The following is a 21,734-nucleotide window of genomic DNA, read 5'->3' as shown; positions in this document are numbered from 1 at the left end:
ACTCTTTCCGATAAATCATTTGCAGTAAGCATGGTGTGAGTCGTTACATGCATGATCCGAGGAAGGGCCACATGGATACAATATATATGTATCTGAGGTATTTGAGGAGTGCACCAGAGAAGGGGTTGATCTTTAGGAAGAATGTGCATTTAAGCATTGAGGGCTACTATGGCTCCGATTGAACTAGTTGTGTTGATGACAGGAGGTTCACATCAGGACACTGCATGTTCGTAGGGGTCAATTTGGTATCTTGGAAGAGCAAGAAGTAATCGCTAGTTACGAGATTAACTACATAGGTAGAGTGTAGAGCACCTTAGGAGTTGTCGAGATATTATGGATGAGAGCTCTATTAGTAGAGCTCAAGGTAGACCAAGGAGATCAAATGAAATTGTGGTGTGATAACAAGTCAACAATCAATATTACGAACAACCTGGTGCAACACGACAGAACCAAGAATTTGGAGATTGATAAGTTCTTCGTCAAGAAGAAGCTGAATAATGGACTACTGGAGATAAGTCATGTAGCTGCTGGAAAACAAGCAGTTGACTGCCTTACCAAGGGTCTTAGCCCATTAGATCTATCTAAGTTGTGTGACAAGATGTGCTGGTGGATATCTTTTGCCCATCTTGAGGGAAAATGTTGAGAATTGTATCTACTTTAGGGTTCAATTGAGTAATAGGAAATGTAGAGAAGTTTAGGGACTTATCTGCTAGAATGTACGTGATTTATATAAGCCCAAGTCATTAATCAATAAACAAGATTTTTTTTCCTTTACAAATATATTGTTAACCTATTTTAGATATTTATTTACTATTATAATGGATGCCAATGGGGAAGGATTGTCTGCATCAGTCCTTAAATGTGGTATGTGGGTGAAAAATCTAAATAATAAGAACGGCATCACTGCGTTGTATGAATAAGATTGGATGCATTAACCCCTCACAGAACCAAGCATTAATAAGAAACTCCGTTGTCGTGATGGCTTTTTTTACCAATTGCTTCCTATGTTATTTGCGTCTTTCCTACTACTTATTTCTTCAAACTAATGCTTCCAATGCATAACTCGCGATCCAAAACACGGAGTCTAAAAGGAAGATATTCAACATAGTTGGGTGGGATATTTTGATAAACTTTTCAATGAAGCTCTTGAAAATATGACTGACCTTATTAATCCTAATATTGTTAATAATAATAATAATTTATATTCTTATTGTGGCATTAGTAAAAAGGAATTTGAGGAGGCTTTATAGAAAATTAATGGTGAAAAATCAGTAGGACCTGCTGATCTCCCAATTGAAGTATGAAAACATTTAGGTGATTTGGAAGTTTCATTGCTTACTAAACTCTTTCATATTATTTTAAAAACTAAGAATTTTGAGGAGTGAAGGAATAATATTTTGATTCAATTTTTAGAAATAAAGGGGATGCACAAGAGTATGCAAATTATAAAGAAATTAAGTTAATATGTCATACATTAAAAGTATGGGAGAGTAATTGAATATAGTTTAAGACGTGATACAAAGATTTCTCATAATCATTTTGGCTTTATGTTGTGTAAGTCTACCATGGAAGCTATACATTTATTGAGAGGTTTGATGGAGAGGCATAGAGAAAGGCGATTCTACATATGATTTTTATTGATTTAGAAAAAGCTTACGATAAGTTTACAACAAAAGTTCTTTGGAGAGATCTAGAAAAAAAAAGTGTTGATATGACTTATATTCAAGTTATATTCATATTCAAGTCATTAAAGATATGTATACTAGAGCAGTTAGTTGTGTTTGACAAAAGGAGGATTGGCCAAGTATTTTCGTATTTCAGTTGGATTACATCAAGGATCAGCTTTAAAACCCTATCTTTTTGCTCTAGTTATGGATACTCTTACTAGACATCTAGAGGAGGATGTACCTTGGTTTATGCTTTTTACTAATGATATCCTTCTCCTGGCTAAGATTGTGGAGAAAGAGTTTAGAAAAAACTTGAATTATGGAGGTCTACATTGAAGTCTAAAGGCATTTGTTTCAGTTGATCTAAAACTAAATGCATAGAATGTAATTTTAATAGTGGTAGATCTACTCCTAGAGTTGTAACTATGGGGGATCAAATCATTGAAAGGTGTGAACATTTTAGATGTCTTGGGTATTGCTCAAATTGATGATGATTTTATTAGTAGAGATCAAGTTGATTGGTTGAAGTTCAGGAATGCTGCAGGCTTATTGTGTGATAGAAAAGTACTGCTCAGACTTAAAAGAAAATTTTAAAAGATGGTGGTGAGACCTGCAATGCTTTATGGGGCAAAATGTTGGTCTTTAAAAGAGAAGCATAAAACTAAGTTAAATGTTGTTGAGATGAGAATGCTTAGGTGAATGAATGGCTTGACACTTAGAGACAAAATGCGAAACAAATATATTCGTGAAAGGTTTGGTGTAGCTCCAGTGGCGGATAAGGCTAGAGAGAGTCATCTTAGATGGTTTTTTTATATTACATGTCAACTATTTGATAATCTGGTTAGGAGAGTAGTTGCTCTAGATTCGACTTATGTTAAGAAAGGCAGAGGTAGGCCTAAAAATAATAGGGCATATTATATAAACCATGATCTTCATTTATTCGAATTAAATGAAAATATGACACTCAATAAGATACAATGGAGAAAAAGGATCCATGTAGCCGATCCCACATTGGGATAAAGGCTTATTGTTGTTGTTGCTTAAAAGCTGTTTTATAAAAAGCTGCTTTTTAAAGACAAGTAGAAATGATACATCTAAAGTAACTATAAAACAATGTTTTATAAGAAGTACTTCTGAGAGAGTGTTAAATTCAAACAGACTTTAAAATGAAAAAACAGCTTCAACTAAAACTGAAAGCAGTTTAAAAGGTTTTCCAAAGGAAGCCTGGTACTAGTCTCTACAATGCAAGAATAAGATTATTTAGGCTAACTTTTTTCGATGTCCTATAATGACATGGCCCACGATTTAACCGAATAATTTGAAGCTCCGCCATAAAAATGTATATTAATTTTGTTCTTTTAGATTTTGTTTGTCTCCTCCATCCATACTCATTGGAATTACATTGCACTGTAACTTTTATTCTTTAACAAAATAACTGTTGTTAACCATGCAATATTAGGTCTTTCAAATGGATATCCTCATGTATATTCTCAACAAAGTATCATGTCAAACAATGACTCGAGCGCAGTTTTTTTCATTTGCTTTTAGTTATTTGTTTCGTTTTATTTTATAATTTTTAATTTAAACCAGCAACAGATGATGCAGCTGAGAGAGAGAGCAGAGAGAGTTATTTTTTATTTCCTAACATCATATTAGTTCATGTGGTTTGGCATGGTTTGAGTTCTGTTTAGTTTAGGCTAATTTTCACAACCGGTTATTTTGATTTGGATGAATATGGTATCTGCTGGTTTCAGAACTAATAATAGGTGCCTTTTCAGGATTGAGATGATCACTTGTGTGGGATAAGAATTTGTTATTTAAACTTAAGTAGCTGAATTAATGTTATCTTTCCAGGATTAATTTCTAATCGAATTGATTTGATCATATCTACTAGCCTATGAATATTATATTCAGAGGCATATAACCGAACAATGTTGAATGAATAAAATTTCCCTTTCTAATTTTCAGCTTTGTCTGTGCAATTTGCATGTTTGATTCTTTCTGATGCAGCTATCTAAGTTGGCATAATTGAACTAATGTTATCTTCTGGGCATTATTTTCAACTTTGTTTGCTCTTTGTTTATTTCAAATTTGGCATAATTGAAATTTTATTTGCAACTTCAATTACCGTTCTCATTTGTTCCTGCATGCTCGCTGATTTCCTTTATATTATTTATCAATTGTATATATAAAGGAAGAAAGGTATTGAATTAATTGATAGAATTTGATGTGTAAATGAATTCTTTTGAGTTCCTTTGCATGAGTTGGTAAGCTGCATCACTTGTCTCTGTCTTCATTATGCATGCTGGCATGATCTCTTTGTGTTTTATGTTATTGACACTCGTTGGCCAAACATCTTGTGTTTGGGTATGTCGCGTATGCTGTTTTTGAGACGTTTCTTACGCAGACTTAAAATATATAAAACCTAAACTTTAAGTTTTACATACATCCACCTTATCTATATGCATGAAAAGGTTAATTTCTAATTTTAAAAAGTTAAAATGATGATATTTTTTTTATGTAACGTGAAAGATTTGGGCACTTACATACATACCACCAAATTCTCATGTATTTACATATCTAACACCTAAATTTTTTATTTTTTTTTACATTTATGCCATCCAAACCTTTCATACCTCATCAAAAATACCATCATTTTAACTTTAAAAGTAAAATACAACTCTTTATGCATAGGTAAGGTGGTATGCATGTAAAAATTGAAATTTTGTTGTTAGATATGTAAATACCTAGGAATTGAGTGGTAGGCGAGTAAATCTTGCAAAAATTTCTTTGTTTATGCTCATTTGGCTACTAATTTTGGCCCGGATGATAAAACATTCTGATTTGGTGTATTGTTAGATTAATGTCGCAACGAATTGTTTTTCAGATGAACCTCAGAGGTTGTCCATTTTTCTAGGTTCATAGTGGTTTTGGATATACATATATGGCGTTGAAGCTGCTTGTTTTTGAAGCTATCAGCCTCAATCAAGTTCCAGCAGCAATTCAAAGTCCAGCATGATAGCTTGCCCTTCACTAAGTTTGTGCGGAAGGGCTTTTCTTTTCTGTTGGGATTATTTCAAAATTATTTTAGATATATGGAATTATGTCTTAAAGGAGAGAGAAAGGAGAGAGAGATTTGAATCCAACAATTTCTTTAGGGGTATGCAAAGTTATCATTTGTTATTGATATATATTTGTTGCATGCTCATAAAATGGATGACCCTTGTTTTCTTCTCATTGTAACTATTTGTTATTGATAACTACCTAGTTAAGTTTGTTGCATGTAAATCGTATATTTTATAAAAATATCAATTTAATTCGGAGATTTTTTAATATGTGCTGAAATAATCTCAACGGATAATTTTGACATTTTACTACTTTTTAATCTAGACTAGAAAGAGAGATTGTCCTGGAAAATTGATGTCACGGCGACGTTAGTGCAGCACGAGCTGGGGAATTCACATAAATACCACTCATTTTCTATCTATTTACATATCTAATAGGTAAACTTTGTTTTTTTTACATTTACACCATCCAAATATTTTATATCACATAAAAGTGAGATACAACATTTAGTGCGTGGGTTAGGTGGTTTATATGTAAAAATTCACATTTAGGTGTTAGATATGTAAATACATAAGACTTGAATGTGTTATGTATGTAAATATTGATTTTATCTAATATTTTGAGTACTATATATGTAAATAATAGTAGATTTTTTGTTAAATTTACAGTAGTCATGGTTTTAAGTGACAGCAGGTATACTGACCCCCTATTTCCATAGTATATTGCAGCTTCAAAGTTCTGTATACTCAGCTTAGATTTAGCACAAATTGACTTATTTAAAACATGATATATGTGCGCGCGAGTGCATGCGTGCGTGCGACATATATGTGTGTGTGGACGCTGATTAAACAGCTGACTGAAGGCCAATTATACCTGCAAAACGAAAGCGTACTGATGCAATAATTAACACTAGGCTAAAAAAATAGTGTAGAGAGAATGCAAAGAGAAATTACCACAGCCAATTCGAGCCCCTGCATTCCCTGTGCTTTTGCTAAGTTCATGACCACCTATAGGTCGATATATTTAAAATCATCATAAAAGATATGTTATTTGCAGAAATAGAGGAAAAAATTCATAAATTGATGAGCTTAGAGAATATGGTCTTCAATATGTGACTTATTTTGGTTGTATGATAACAGCCACAGATAGCCACAGTTAATTCTTGCAAAGACATTACATCAAACAGCTTGGATATTCTCATTTGATATCATGAAGATTCTGGAAGGTTTTAAAAGTAGAAACCTAATTCAAAGACCAAGTGTGAAAAAAGGAATCGATAAATAAAAAATAAAATCAACACAAAAATATAAAATTTTACCCTATTCACAGCATTGAAGGCTACATCCCTCTGTCACGATTGCAAATTTCAGCATGATTTTGAATGTTAACACGTGACTAAAATCCATTTGGGACAACTTGCTGCTTGCTTTGAGCACTGAACGCTCACTATAATTTTGTTTGAGAAACAACTTTTTGTGCTGCTTCTGAGAAATTTTTATGATAAGATGCTTCTTTTTGTGATCAGATCTATTAAAAAGCGGGGCTATAAAAATTATTGTCGGACATTTTGAAAAAAATTAATACTTATATGTTCTACCACATCAGTTTGAAAAATTGCTTTCCCTGCCATAATTATACAATCATCTTTACGAAAAGCTTCAACCATCCCAAATAGACCCTAATTAAGATTGGAAGAAAAAATTTGGCCCCACAACCTAATAGAAGTTTAATCAGTTAACCATAAAAGTGACATCTAGACCATCATCTTCTTGAATTTGGGAACGCGAATAAGAAAAATCAAAAGGTGAAAAAGTAAAGCCAATGCGCTTCATTCTATATTACAGCTTTGCTTACGTTAATACAACAACAACAACAACAAAACCTTTATCTCACTAAGTGGGGCCGGCTACATGAATCCTTTTTCTCCATTGCGCCCTATTTAGTATCATATTTTATCATATTTATATTTTCATTTAATTCTAATAAATTAAGATCATTTTTTATACAATATGCCAAAGTCATCCTAGACCTACTTATGCCTTTCTCAACAAAAGATGAATCTAAAACATGTACTCTTGTAATAGGATCATCCAATGATAAATTATACATATTACATCATTTTACATGCCAAAGAAAAGAAAAGAAAAAAAAAATGTAGGACCATTCATTAAGGTGGAGACTGAACTGTTGGTAGGAAGTATATCATAAATTGTACAATTATGTATTGCAAAACTTGAAATTAAACAAAACTCGCATTTATGCTTAGATGCCTTGATTGTTAAAGCTGCAATTGAACATCTCATCTTCAATGTTTATTAGATGTTCTGTATTGTTGCTTTTCACGTTACTTGGTTCTTGCTAAAGATTATGTTTTCTCCATTTCTATCATTTGTGGAGGGTGGAGGATATTAAGTAACCTAGTGATCCTGCAATGCCAATAGGTCAAGTGCTGATCTTGCTTATGTTATGAACTTAGATGGATATAGAGAAGAGCCAATGGAGTTCTAGAAGGTTGGAAACGGCCAAAATTTCTTTTATTATAGATCAAGGCTATCCAAAATAAGCACAAACGCACATTTAATGCGACCAAACCATCTAAGACGACTCTCTCTAATTTTGTCCGCCACTAGAGCTACGCCAACCCTATCACAGGTATATTCATTTTGTATTTTGTCTCCAAGTGTAAAGTCACTCATCCATCTAATCATTCTCATCTCGGCAACACTTAACTTAGTTTTATGCTTCTCTTTTAAAGGCCAACACTCAACGCCATAGAGCATTGCAGGTCTCACCACCATCTTATAAAATTTTCCCTTCAGTCTAAGCGGTACTTTTCTACACAATAGGTCTGAAGCATTCCTCCACCTCAACCAACCAACTTGAATTCTACTAATAACATCCCTATCAATATCACCATCACTTTGAACAATAGACCCGAGATATCTAAAACGTTCACATCTTTTAATAATTTGATCACCCAAATTTACATTTATGTCACTAGAGCTACTACTCCTAAAATTACATTCCATGTATTCAATTTTAGTTCTACTTAATGAAGGCCTTTAGACTCCAAGGTAGACCTCCATAATTCAAGTTTTTCCTCAACTTTTTTTCTCGTCTTATCCATAAGAAGGATATCATCAACAAAAATCATACACCAAGGTACATCCTCCTGTAAGTGTCCAGTAAGACCATCCATAACTAAAGCAAAAAGATATGAGCTTAAAGCCGATCCCTGATGTGAGCCAAGAGAAATAGGAAAATATTTGGCTAATCCTTCTTTTGTTCGAACACAAGTAACAGTTCTTGTATACATATCTTTAATAACTTGAATATAAGTCATATCAACACTTTTTTTCTCAAGAACTCTCCAAATGATATCTCTTGGAACCTTATCATAAGCTTTTTCTAAATCAATAAAAAACATATGTAGATCCTTCTTATTATCTCTGAACTTCTCCATCAAACCTCTCAATAAGTGTATAGCTTCCACAGTAGACCTGCTTAACATAAATCCAAATTGATTAAGAGAAATCATTATAATACCGTCTTAAACTATGTTCAACTACCCTCTCCCATAATTTTAAAGTATGACACGTCAACTTAATTCCTCTTAATTGACACACTCTTGTGCATCTCATTTATTCTTAAAAATGATGACTAAAACACTCCTCAGGCATCTTTTTAATTTTTAAAATAATATTAGAGGGTTTAGTAAGCCAACAAACTCCCAAATTCCCTAAATATTTCATACTTCAATTGGGATATCATCAGTTCATACAACCTTACCACCATTGGTTTTCTTCAAAGCCTCCTTAACTTAATTTTTACTAATGTGACGATAAAAATGAAATATTTTATTATTATTAACGATATTAAGAGCACTAAGGTAGATTGCATTTTCTAAAACTTCATTAAAAAGTTTATCAAAATAACTCACTCACCTATTTTGAATATCATTTTCTAAGAAAAGCACTTTTTGATTTTAATCTTTAATACACTTTACTTGAGTTAAATCTTTATTTTTCTTTTCTCTTTGTTTGGCTAGTTTATACATATATTTTTCACCTCCTTACTATCTAATATATTATAAAGGTCACTAAAAGCAGAATTTTTAGCGTCACGGATTGTCTTCTTAGACTTCTTACGGGTCGTTTGATATTTTTCACAGTTCTACAATTTTGCATTTAAACCAATTTTTATAGCATATCTTCTATATTTTATCTTTTCTTGCACATTATTATTCCATCACCAACTATTTTTATTTATAAAAACTTTTTCTTTTGATTCTCCAAGTGCAATTTTTGCCACTTCTTTAATTTTTTTTTTTTACTTTATTCCACATAGAATTTGCTTACCTTAATGATTAAGCTAAAAAATTTCTAGACAAGGCTTCAACCTAGAATGTAGTTTTAAAAAGAGTCCTTGGAAACATATTGAATAATTTTGTTAAACTCTAGCTACTCTAAGCATTTCAAATAAACTTGTCGTTCCCATAAAAAAAGAGGGGGCCTTTACATGCATACTATCACCTAATTCCATTGTATTTACATATCTAATACCAAAACTTTACTTTTTTGCATTAATACCACCCAAATATTTCGTATCACATAAAAATACCACTATTTTAACTTTGAAAAGTGAAATACACCTTTTCATACATGTAAAAATTGAATTTTAGGTGTTAGATATGTAAATACATAAGAATTGACTATTGAGTGGTATGTACGTAAATCTTCCAAAAAAAAAAAAAAAAATGCACGAGATGGTATGAGCATATAAATAGGTTTGTAAGAAAATCACAAAGTTATGAATCGTTTTAGCCCTACAAGCAAACGAATACAAATTTATGGATTATAAATTGATTTCCATACGAATTGCATCAGCTCAAGAATTAGTTGACTCCAGAGAATTCATAAACCTCTAGAGGTTGGAATAAGCATGCCACCGCAACAACTTTTTTTATTTTTTTACCAAGTCATAACATTATATATCCTTTAACAAGGCATACATGCAGCCCAATATAGTAAATATATACCTCTTCCATATAAACATAAATACTGAATTTTTATTTTTTAATAGTTATATGTATTTTTTAGATTTAATTATTTTATTAGGACTGCTGTAGCTAAAATTAGTAAAGTTGCTGGTTTCTTAACAATTTTTTTATCTATAAATATGAGAATTATTAATCATTGAAGACAGTTTATCGCTTAGTTAAAAAATTTGGGGGTTTATATACATACCACAAAATTCTTATGTATTTACATATATGCCACCCTACCGATGCACAAAAAGGTGTATTTCGCTTTTTAAAACTAAGTTAAAATAGTCTTTATTTGTATATGATATGAAATTTGGGTGATATAAATGTAGAAACAGTATAGTTGTTAGATATGTAAATATATAAGAATTGGGTGGTATGCTGTTAATGCCCAAACTAAAAAACAGGACTCTTATTAATTGACTAAAAAGCTTTGAGAGAAAAATAAATGCATATCATATAATTGAAATGAATGAAAAATTAAAAAGGCAAAATGAGTAATAAAATGATAAGTATTCATACCCCTTCCCAGATCATCCGGATCAGCATGAACCACCAGAGCCCTTCCCAGTATAGAATTTGGTCCGCTTAGCGGAATCTTTAGAGAGTGAGAGAGAGTGTTATAAGCTGTATACTAAAAATCTTAAGGAATGAAGAATGAGAAACAGATAATAATAACATGATCTCTAAACCTGTAAATCCTTTAACCATACGTTAGCAACCCCTGTGATGAACATATCAAGATAAGTATAGCAATTAGGAGAAAAGTATCAACAAATAAAAAACAAAAGTTACGGACAAACCATGCTCGTCAGCTGAAACATTTCCCAGGTCGCCAGCATGCCGTTCCACATCATCTGGAGCTCCATGAAGCTTATTATATGGATTAAAATGAGGGCCTGGCACCAAACAGAAAAAAAAAAATGTGATGTCAGACAAAAAACAAATTATCCTAAAATCACATTAGAAGTTTCCACCTAAAAGCAATAATATGAAACATTTGAAGCAATGTTTTATCATAATATTTTTTGTAAAAAGGAAAAAATAAAGATATCAGAAATCAGAAAAAATTAATTGGTAAGATTTCTTATTACAGGTTAATAAAAATTGTGTTTTCATTCCTTGTTTGAAACAAAGGTGCATCTTAAGTAACATGGAGAGTAAAAGTAATGGCCTTAACAAGATTGTAACTTAGAGATAAATGATTACAAGAATGCAACAGAGCACATCAAAAAGAGCTTATTCTATCAGGAAGCATGGGAGACGCACTAGTGTAGTGATCAAGAAAGTTATGATGTCTATATATACATACACACACACACACACAGATATATATATGTGTATGTATATATGTGTATGTATATAACCTCAATCGGAACACTCCGAGGCAAATTTATGAGAGAACTAGAGAGTTCATTAGGGTTGATGCATCATGACCTAACCCAATAGTCATGAGAGGAAAGCTTTGTTAGAATGTCACGCCAAAGTGAAGTACCACAACTTGATGTATATGTTGTGAAAAAATAGGCAAAGTTGGCTAAGATGTCACATGCAAGAGAAACTATAGCTTAATCCAATTGAGATGAAAAAAGAGCAAAGTTAGATATACTATAAAACTAAGATTATCAAATTAAGATAACAAATAAGTAAAGATTGCCTTAGTATGAAATAAACATTGGATTTGCTACAAGGCATTAGGGGACTTTGAATGGGAAGACAAACGATTGGTTGGCACAATGATTAAAATAAAAATATAAAACGGACTGGGGAAAAATTCCTCTCATGTGGCTCCAACTTTCTGGAAGCACAAGTTATTAACCCTCTATTTTGCATTAAAATGCATCCCAAGCATCGCAATGATGTGCCACTGTAAATTTGGAATCATTGTGTTCATGATGGATAGCTAGTACTAGAGCAATAGTCAAGTATTTCCTTAAATCTTGAAAAATGTGCTTGTATTTTTCATATAACTAGTACTAAAGCAGTAGTCAAATATTTCTTCAAATCTTGAAAACTGTGCTTGTATTCTTCTGTCCACTCATAATCGATATCTTTTCTCATCGACTTGAATAATGAAATGATTTTCCGTGAAAAACTTTTGAAGAACCTCATGTAATATCCAGCCAAACCAAAAAAAATTATGGGTGATTTGCACTTCATCGTCTCAAAATCAAACAAATAATAATCATGAAATTTGTAGAGAATTCTGAAACAAATCCAACAAATAAAAATCATGTAATTTTGATAATTAATGTGATAGATACACCCAAATTAAATAAATGGTTTCGTGAGGATTTGAGAATTATAAGTAATTTGAGGATTGGAATCAGCCATTTGCATGAAAGTATTACTAGATTGACCTATGAATCTATGAAAACAAAAATTTTATGATTTCGATAAAGATAAGGAAGATACACCCACATTACCAAAAGTGTGGTTCTTCACTTATAAGTGATTTGCACCATGTCGAATAAAAATCGACCAAAATTGCCTGTCTTTAAAGGGAGAGTATGCTTTGGAATGGTTAGCAGTTACTACGTGAAAAAGGCTTTCTGGTATTAGGTTAGGGTTAGCAAGACCAAATGAGAAGAACAAGGAAAAGAAAAATTTGTTTATCGCTTTTCATATAGTTCATACTAGCATTGAAAGCAGATGTTGTAGCCAAACTTCGATGCGGACAGAAAGGGCATAAAAGAAAACAAATGAATCAGCGAAATGTGACAGCAAAATTAAAACCTAGAGCATATAACATTAAATTTAGGGAAAATTTACAGACCACACAATCTTATGTATTGACATTTCTAACACCCAAGGCTTAATATTTATACTTATAATGCCTTGATATCATAAACATGTGAATGAAAATATGTGCTTCACTTTTAAAAACAAGTGATGGAGATATTTTTGATGTGATGTTAATGAGTTGAGAGGTATGCTTGTAAATATGAATATTTACCTGTTAGATATGTAAATACATGAGAATTTTGTGGTGTGTATGTAAATGCCCCATAAATTTATCTCAGCAAAAGTGAGTTAAGGGCAGAATAAAAATAATGGTTATCAAATAGTTCGAGCAAATTAACAAAATAAAAGATACAAGTCCACAGTGATACCAGCATCAGAAAGCATCCAAGGAGATATAAATGAACTAGAAAAGCTCAAGTAAAACAGTCCTAGAATAACAATAAGAAAATGTAATAGTGAATTGTGGATCTGCAATAGAATGGAAATGTTGAATTATTAATCAAACTTATATTAACTCTGAAAAATTAGGCATGTTCAATCTTCTTTATAATTTTCAGAATATTTTTTTCCTAAGGCAATAAGTAATGTAAGCTCCAACATGATGGATCTTAGGCAATAAGCAATAGGTTGGTTAACTGCAATTCACAGAAATTTTGTCTGCCTAAACTAGAAAAACCGTTCCCTGAGAGATTGAAATTATTTAAACGGTTGGTGCAATTATTACTTTGCAGCTATGATTGTTAATCATAGGCCCAAAAAAAATCATAACGATTTGTTAAATTTAAGCATTTAAAAAAATATGAATTCAAAATTGAAATTAGAGAGGAATAAAATTGAACAAACCGCGAGTTGTTTATTTTAAATCAATTAATATTTTTTTAGACACTCCAAGTAGTTGAGATGGTAAAACCCATTGAATGCTATGAACTATTGTAAACAATCATATCCAAATAGTTGGGACGATAAAAGGCATTGAATGTTATGAACAATTGTGATCAATCATATTGTCTGATTCTTTTATATTGATTTATAGTATTTGATTAGCATGTATATTATTCAACTTTTGTTATATTATTATAGCTTAGGAGTATAAATACCACTAAAGTTTTAGTTCATTGTTGTTTTAAACTAAAATTTTAGATTTATTTAATTAATTAAAAGATCAACAATACAAGAAAAATATGTTTATAGAAGATGCGGACATCCTGACCTACACTAAATTTATAAGTGTTTTAATTTAATCTCTTTTCTATAGTGGTTCTTTTACTTGTTAGATTTAATTGTAGAAAATGAATATAGAAAATTTTAATTTCCACAATCCAACAGTATGTACCCATATTGGTTAATTCCAATCTCCGGGTTGGATGGTGGCGGATAAATATAAAGATGATGATTAGTATTGTTTTAGACAAGCGCCCTGGTTTTGAAAATTTCAGCAAATCCATTGCGGTTAAAGAATATATTTTGGTTTTTTATTTTAATTTATTTTATTTGCACAATTTCTAGGAGGTATTGATCCGTCGGAAGGTTCTTATTGTAAGATTTACACTGAACTAGTGACACATAGACTCAGGTAAACATTCATTGACGTTGAAGATATTACAAAACAGAGGAAGATCTCATGACCGAATAGCAAAAGGGTCTGTAATCGGCATCAAGCATCACTAACATAACGTAAGGTGAAGAGTTCAGAGCAGATGATCAAAACTCAAATCCGATAATCAAATCCAAAAACCCTATAAACCGGAAACATACATTTTCTCCATTCTCGATGAAATAAGAAACCTTCTCCGGAAGGGCGCGGCGATTGTTCAAACCAACTATCTAAATTTAGGGGGAAAAAGGGATATATGATCTAACCCGTCGAGTTGCAGCCGTTAGTGGTGTCTCCGAAGGCGTGAATGTGTAAACCATGGAGGCCGGGGGAGAGGCCAGTGACCTTACCCCTCACGTGTGTGAAACCGGTGGATGGGTCCTCAAAGAGGTTGAGAGATCCTCCTACGGTACTGTTACCGGAGTTGCTGCCGGAGATGAGAACCACTCCCTTGAGGATGCCTCCGGCCGACATCCTTGACTTTCTTCGCTACTCCCGCATCCGCCGCCCTTCTCGGCTTCAAAAACTGAGACATCGGATAAAAGCCTGCTCAGTCACTCCAGAAAAAAGGAAGATTTACATAAAGACAGCTCAGTTTTTATATATTTACAAATGTAACACCTAAGCTTTTTTTTTTACATATTTGCTATCTTATCTGTGCATAAAAATAAAAATGTATGTTTTAATTTTAAAAAATAAAAATATTGGTATTATTAGTGAGATATGAATGATTTGTGTGATATAAATGTAAAATTAAAATTTAGAGTTTAGGGTTATAATTACATTTAAATGAAAAATAAATATATATTAATTTTGAATCTTTGATCCAAGTAAAAAATAAGATATGTTGATTGACAGAGTAAAGTTAGAAAAATTAATATGTTCATGATTTGTCCGTATTAGAGAAAAAAAATGTGCATTCAGTTATGTAAATTATATGTGTGCTAATAAATGAACTTCATTGATCAACGTGCATGTTAAAGGGCCAAAAACACAATTACGACATGTTGACTGTCGAGATGGCCTCCCAGCCTCACCTGCCCATGTGTCAATTATTATTTCTCCGCCACAACAGTGATATAACTGCCTCACCTGTTAATGTGTTAGTTGTCATGTCAATCTCACAATTGTCGTCTCCCAGGAACATCTAAATGCTCAACTTCAACGACCAACAATCAACAGCCTAGCCGTATACAACTATATAAATTATATATGCGTGCTAGTAAATGAACTTCATCGATCAACATGCATGTTAAAGTGCCAAAAACACAATTACGACATGTTAACTGTCGAGATGGCCTCCCAACCTCATCTATCGATGTGTCAATTATTGTGTTTCACCCGTCAGAGTGATATAATGATCAACTTCTTCCACGGTTATAAAACCACATGTTTCCTAAGTATTTAAATGTTTAACACCTAAATTTCACTTTTTATATAAATGTCCTTGTGATATTTCATATCACATCTAAAATATCACTATTTAAACAATTAAATTGTGAAATACACATATTCATGCATAGGTCATGTGACTTGTATGTGAAAATTGAAGTATAAGATTTAGATATGTAGATATATAAAAATAAAGTGGTGTGTGTAAATCCTACTATTTAATTATTTGGTAAGGTAACTTGTGGCTTAAAAAATATTAAAATATAGATAAATTATATATTTAGTAGAAATTCAAATAGTTTTTTTTTTTTTTTTCTATTCAATATGTTAAACTCCTAATAATGATTAAGCTTTTCAAGGATTTCACCTTAAACAATTTCATTTATATGAAATAAGTTTAAGAACTTTCCATGGATTAAAGTGGCCAAATAAGTGCTTGTTGAGGGGGAGGGTGACCATATTTGACATGAATTTTCTCTACTCTTATTTGATTATTGGTTCAATTTATAAATATACAAAAAAAAAGCTTAAAGAAATTTAGCATTTGGGGATTTTCATTTTTTTTCCAACAAAAAGACTTTAAAGTGTGTCATTTAGATAAGTTTGATTTTAAATTCATTATTGGATAAATTTAATATTTTTTTTAAAATTTAATATTTTTATAAATTTATCGTATTTAAATCTTTTTGCATGAAATTATGGTTATAAAACAAATAAGAATAGGTTTTTTGGGATAATTTTCTTTTTTTTTATTTTTTTATAATTTTATTTAATTTTATTTATTTTTATCTTGAAATAAAATACATTTGACATGTTTAAAAAAAGAACAAATTGTGTTTAAATATTCAAAAATAAATTAATTATGTTGATTTTTTGAATGTGTATGTGTGTGTTATATTTGTTTTTAAAAAAAGAAACAAAATTTATAACAAATGTTCCCTAAATATTAAGATCTTACTATTTTGGTCTTCTCAAAATTTATTAAAATCAAATATATCATATTTAGTAAGTCATATCAAGTTTGAGGGCTCTTTGGGGGCTCTTTGACTACTTTTGGGATTTAAGTTAATAGGATATATTAAATCTTATGAATTTAAAATTACTAAACCATACAATGATTTAGTCCAAAAAAAGCTGCTTAGCAATGAATTTAATAGATGCAATAAATTCTGATGTTTGATAACTTTTAATGTGATTTATAATGTGTGTCGTAAGGTCTGCAATGGTAGAGCAATTATTTAGTGTTTTAGCATTGTACGAGACTTCATCACATACTCATATAATAAAGGATAAGTAAAAAAGAAAGATACACCTTGATTTTCACATGTAAAGCTCTGAAAAAAAGAAAAACCCATGTAGTTTGTCACAGTTGAAATGATCCACTATGAATAGTGAGTCCATGGGTCTACTATTCTCCTTAATTAGAGAATATACAGTTACAGGAAGATTATTAAAAATGTATAATAATGGTTCGTTGATTATAGTTGCGCTCTATTATAGTGAATATAGTTACTGGTGATAGTAAGTTGTAGAGACTGCAGTCAATTATTATAGGGACATTAGTCCATCGTGAATGTTGCAGAAACTTATAACGCCAGCTTGTCGCATAAATCGTAGTTAAATGTCACGGTGGTACTTGGCTATGTAGGCCGTAAATGATTGATTCAAGGGTGTCCACTGGCCACATTTGTAGTACGGTTGCAATAATAGGAGGTTGTTGGGGTTGTGAGTCATGTAAGCTATAACAATGAGTTATGATGATGTCCATAAGGTACAAGGGCAGGACTTAGAAGTAGCATGAGTTGTGAGTTACTTATGTTACATTTGTTCATGTAGGCTGTAGTGGCGAGCTATGACAATGTTTGTATGTTGCAGGGTAAGAAGTCGAGAGTTGCATGAGTTGTAAGCGTATAAAATAGTTAGTCATGTAGGCTACAATGACGAACTTTGAGGGTACCCGTAGGATGCATAGAAGTAGTATAGACCTACACTAATTGTAAGACACCTAATTGACTGTTGGACATGTAGATCGTAATGGTGAATTATGACAAATTTCATTGGTAGAGGGTAGGAAGTGTCAGGAGCTACACGAGTTATGTCTTTTGAGTTGTAATGTTGTATGTAGGTCATAAAGGTGAGAGTTGAGAGCTGCGCGAGTTGTGGATAATTTATGCAGTAGCTGGTCACATAGGCCATAATAGTAAGCAGTATGGGTGTACACGAGTCGAACATGAGCGAGCTCGGAGTTTGTTCGTGTTTGGCTTGTTCAAAATTTTATGTGTTTGAAACGAGCTCGTGTTTGAAACCTCATTAATAGTTATGTTAATGTTCAATTTGATTTAAATTTAAATTTACTCGTATTTAGCACAAATTTAAGCTATTTAAACCTACATTCAAATATTTTTTATTATGGAATTTTTATCAAAATATGAGAAATCTTAAATAATAATTTATAACTTTTAAAAATTTCCCAAAATATGAGGTTTCTGAAAATTTTTACTAAAAATTTTAGCTTGCTTTAGTTATATGTTCAGTCAAGTCACGTTGCTTACATGTAACAACTTAAGTATCAGCATCTGATCCGGATAAGCTTATTGGCTGTTTGGTTTGTGCTGTTCAAAAATAGTTGATTTGCAGCTGATTGTGATAAATGACTATTATTCCTTTGTGCAGTAATGGCGTTGCAACAAAATTGTTATAATAGTATATTAGATACATAAGAAACAAAAAACAACTTCAAAACAATTAAAAATAAGATAGATACCTCATATAACAATGAGTGTAAAGTGTACTGAAAAAAAAAAGAAAAAAGTATTAAAATTATATTTAAAATTTGATAATATTAATTTTAAAATCCATAGCCCAGTCCCAAGCCAACTACCAACAAGGCATAAACCATCTCGCATCACAGCCACAACCCACCCCCATCACAGCTTCATCATAACCCCCACACAGCCACAGCCCAGTCCCAAGACAGCCACGAACTAGACAGAAACCACCTCCCATCACAACTCCATCATAACCCTCAAACACACCATCCACCACTAACATATAGGCTCAAGCCCAACACAACACACACCCAAAGCCACTACACAACCTCCACGCGCCACCAACAAGCTACAACACCCACAACCACCAACAGAGCCGCCACAACCACTGATAAGCTCCACACCCACAGTCACCAACACAACCTCTAAATCCACTAACACACACACACTCACATCCACCACCCTCTCACAGACCTAAACCCAGCACAGCACACACCCGAAGTCACAAAAAAGCACATCACCCACAACCACCAACACAACCTCCACATGCCACCAACGACGACAATGCCCACAACCACCAACACAACCTCCTGAGCCACCAACACACACACTCACATCCACCACCAAACCCACAAACCCGAGACCAACACAACACACACCCAAAGCCACCAACAAGCACATCACATGCAATCCAACAAAGCCTCCACATGACACCAACAAGCACATCACTCGCAGCCATCAACACAGACTCCACATGACACCAACAAGCAAAACACCCACAGCCTTCAGTGCCATCAACACACACAAACTGACATCCACCACCAACCTGTAGGCTTAATCACAACACAACACACACCCAAAGCCACCAACAAGCACATCACTCATATCCACCAACACAGCCACCCACCCACACACACTCAAATCCACGGACACCCAAAGCCACCACCTCACAAGCACGTCACTCATATCCACCAACACAGCCACCCACCCACACACACTCAAATCCACGGACACCCAAAGCCACCACCTCCACCACTAGATAACATAACAATCATCATAACTGCCATCATACTCAACACACTTCTCACATCAAATTGAACAAGAAATAATCTCTAGAGTATGTAATAAATGCTCAAATGTTGCTTAAAGGCTCATTTGAACACACAAAATGAAATAATAATTCACCAAGCAAGCACGAGCAATGAATATGCCAAACACATCAATGTATCTGAAACAATGCAAGTAAACTAATCAAAGCCATTCCATCATAAATTATCACAGGATTAACTACATGTATATCTATAAATGAAGCACGCTCTTCTAGCCATTTGCCAGATTTTAGACCAAGCCAAGAGCCATTTGCCAGATTTTAGATCAAGCAAAGAAAAATAGAAACAATATGGAATGTAGATTTTAGGCAATTACATCCAAAACACTCCTAACATTGCTCCAGACAAATCAACAACTCAATTTCATTTATTTATACAGTCTTTAGTAAAACAACCAATCTCAAAATTTGCAGGAAGAAATAAAAAAATCACACGAAGAAATCCATTTCATAAAAAATTACCATGGGAATAACCAAAGTTACCGAAGATCGTAGAGGGGAGGAAGAAGAGAAAGGGAAACATATTCGTGAGAGAAATAGAGCACGAGAGAAAGTACCGTGAGCGATCGACGCAAGAGAGACGAGAGTAAGAGCGATCAATGTTAGGGCGAGGTCAAGGGCAGATGAGACACGAGAGAGGCGAGATCGAGGGAAGCGAGGTAAAAAAATTGCAAATGAACACGGGCCGCGGGATCGATCCAACAGCCGCATTTATTAAAAAGTCAAATACGATGTTTCCCAAAATGCAGCCCGAACGCATGAATCAAATGGGACGACTGAGTTTTGAAAACGCCGCCCACGATTATAAGATGCCCCAAAGGGGGCCTTAGTTAGTAAGCAGCAGAGATGTGAGCATTACGAAGGTGGGAGTGGGACCAAAGAGGAGTGGCAAGATGGTTGGGAATTGGGAAGCGATTTTTTGCATTTTGGCAACCTTTGGGGTGCGGAGGGAGGGCTTCACCAAAATTTATTTATAAAATTTTCTTACACTTCAGTAACTAATTCTTATGTATTTATATAATTCAATATGAGAATTTTATTTTTATCCTAACCTAAATTTATTAAAATATAATAATTATTTAAATATAATGTAAAATTTTAATACATAAATATTATACTAATATTTTTATTATTATTTAATTAATTTGAGTCAAATCGAGCCGAACACGAATGAACAAGTCTTTGTACGTGTTCGTCTCTTTTATATATCAAGCTAAAAAAATGTGCTTATTTGCTTAATGAATGAATCGAACAAAAGCTACTTAGCGAGCCGAACAAGGGTTGTTCGTAACCAATGAGCTTTTTTGACAGCCCCAGCTAACAACGATGATATCTATTGGCGACAATGATAGGAGTCGGAAGCTGCATGATTTGCACACCACACAGGTGATAGTTAGTTGCATAGGTTGTGGCGATGAACTTAGATGACATTTGTAGGCAGTGTGAGCTGGAGTCGGGAGTTGCATGGAGCGAGCTTTAAGAGTCAGGAGAAAGTCATCATCTTCGGGATGTATTATTGCACCTTCTACACTATAAGTGAGATACGTAGTTACTTTGTAATGTACATCGAGATTTTATTGTGCACATTGCGACTTTACAAGAAACTTCGTTACAAGGAGCACACGATGGTAAATGATGGTTGATGGTAGCCAACAACGGGGACTAGAGTTGACTTGCAGAAGCAGAAGCGTGAAGCCAATGGTGGTTGGTGGCTACATGTGTAGGAGGCTGGCGGTAGTCGTGCGGTAGTTGACAGTTGCAGAAACATGCCACAATGGTCTATAGTGGTTGACAGTTGCAGGAGTAGAAGAGCAACGGTGGTTGATAGTTGCTTAAGTGAGAGATGTAGGTTGTAACATTATTGCAAAATATTGGGCTTCAACTCCCTCTTCTCGAGGTTCAGGCCTCTCTATTGCTTAAGACCCCTCCTCAATAAGGTGGTAGTGATTTATTTATAGAGTCCATATTGCAAATAATAAATGAGTCCAAATCACTCTTGATTAGACAACATGAAGAAATCACTTCGATCAAATAATGTTTAATAAAAAATTGAGTGTTTTAATGATGTCAGAGTTGAGTTATTTTATGCCCATTAGATTCTTCTCACCGAGATGCTCGATTTGACTATTAGCATGTCAAATTCAAAATACATTTGACTTTTTAATTATGTGTTGAAAGCTTTTAAAAATAGTTTAGTGACTTGAACTGGCCATATGTCTGGGATTATACAATTTTTGCTATTGTATGGTCGGTCTTGTCGAGCAAGTTAGTTTGAATATAAGTTTGCTAAAATCATTATTTCAAATGACTTTTCATTGAAGTTTAAATGTTCATTGCTCACATAATTTTC

At 33.2% G+C, this 21,734-nt stretch overlaps 2 protein-coding genes across 3 annotated transcripts in view; one reads left to right on the top strand and one right to left on the bottom strand.

Annotated features, from left to right (window-relative positions):
- Positions 1-4,985, top strand: part of LOC110031712 — a 19,575-nt gene extending 14,590 nt beyond the window's left edge. Inside the window, exon 2 of one of the 2 annotated variants that reach the window (XM_020735061.1) lies at positions 4,585-4,985. The gene's annotated coding sequence lies outside the window, so the exon portion shown is untranslated. Of the gene's footprint in view, positions 1-4,554 lie in introns of both variants that reach the window. The other variant, XM_020735063.1, reaches the window with a different exon arrangement.
- Positions 4,986-5,371: 386 nt separating this feature from the next.
- On the bottom strand, positions 5,372-14,667 carry LOC110031758 (superoxide dismutase [Cu-Zn] 2-like). The gene is made up of 6 exons (XM_020735130.1): positions 14,383-14,667; positions 10,581-10,676; positions 10,470-10,501; positions 10,300-10,375; positions 5,687-5,740; positions 5,372-5,606 (listed from the first exon to the last, which is right to left on the bottom strand). The coding sequence occupies exons 1-6, from the start codon at positions 14,588-14,590 to the stop codon at positions 5,578-5,580; spliced, it is 495 nt and encodes a 164-aa protein (XP_020590789.1). The 5' UTR covers positions 14,591-14,667; the 3' UTR covers positions 5,372-5,577.
- Between the last annotated feature and the right edge of the window lie 7,067 nt (positions 14,668-21,734).

This window comes from Phalaenopsis equestris, unplaced genomic scaffold, assembly GCF_001263595.1.
Source record: "Phalaenopsis equestris unplaced genomic scaffold, ASM126359v1 Scaffold000840, whole genome shotgun sequence".
Taxonomy (NCBI): Eukaryota; Viridiplantae; Streptophyta; class Magnoliopsida; order Asparagales; family Orchidaceae; genus Phalaenopsis; species Phalaenopsis equestris.
The sequence above is the reverse complement of the archived record's forward strand: the minus strand, read 5'-3'. Positions and strand labels throughout refer to the sequence as shown.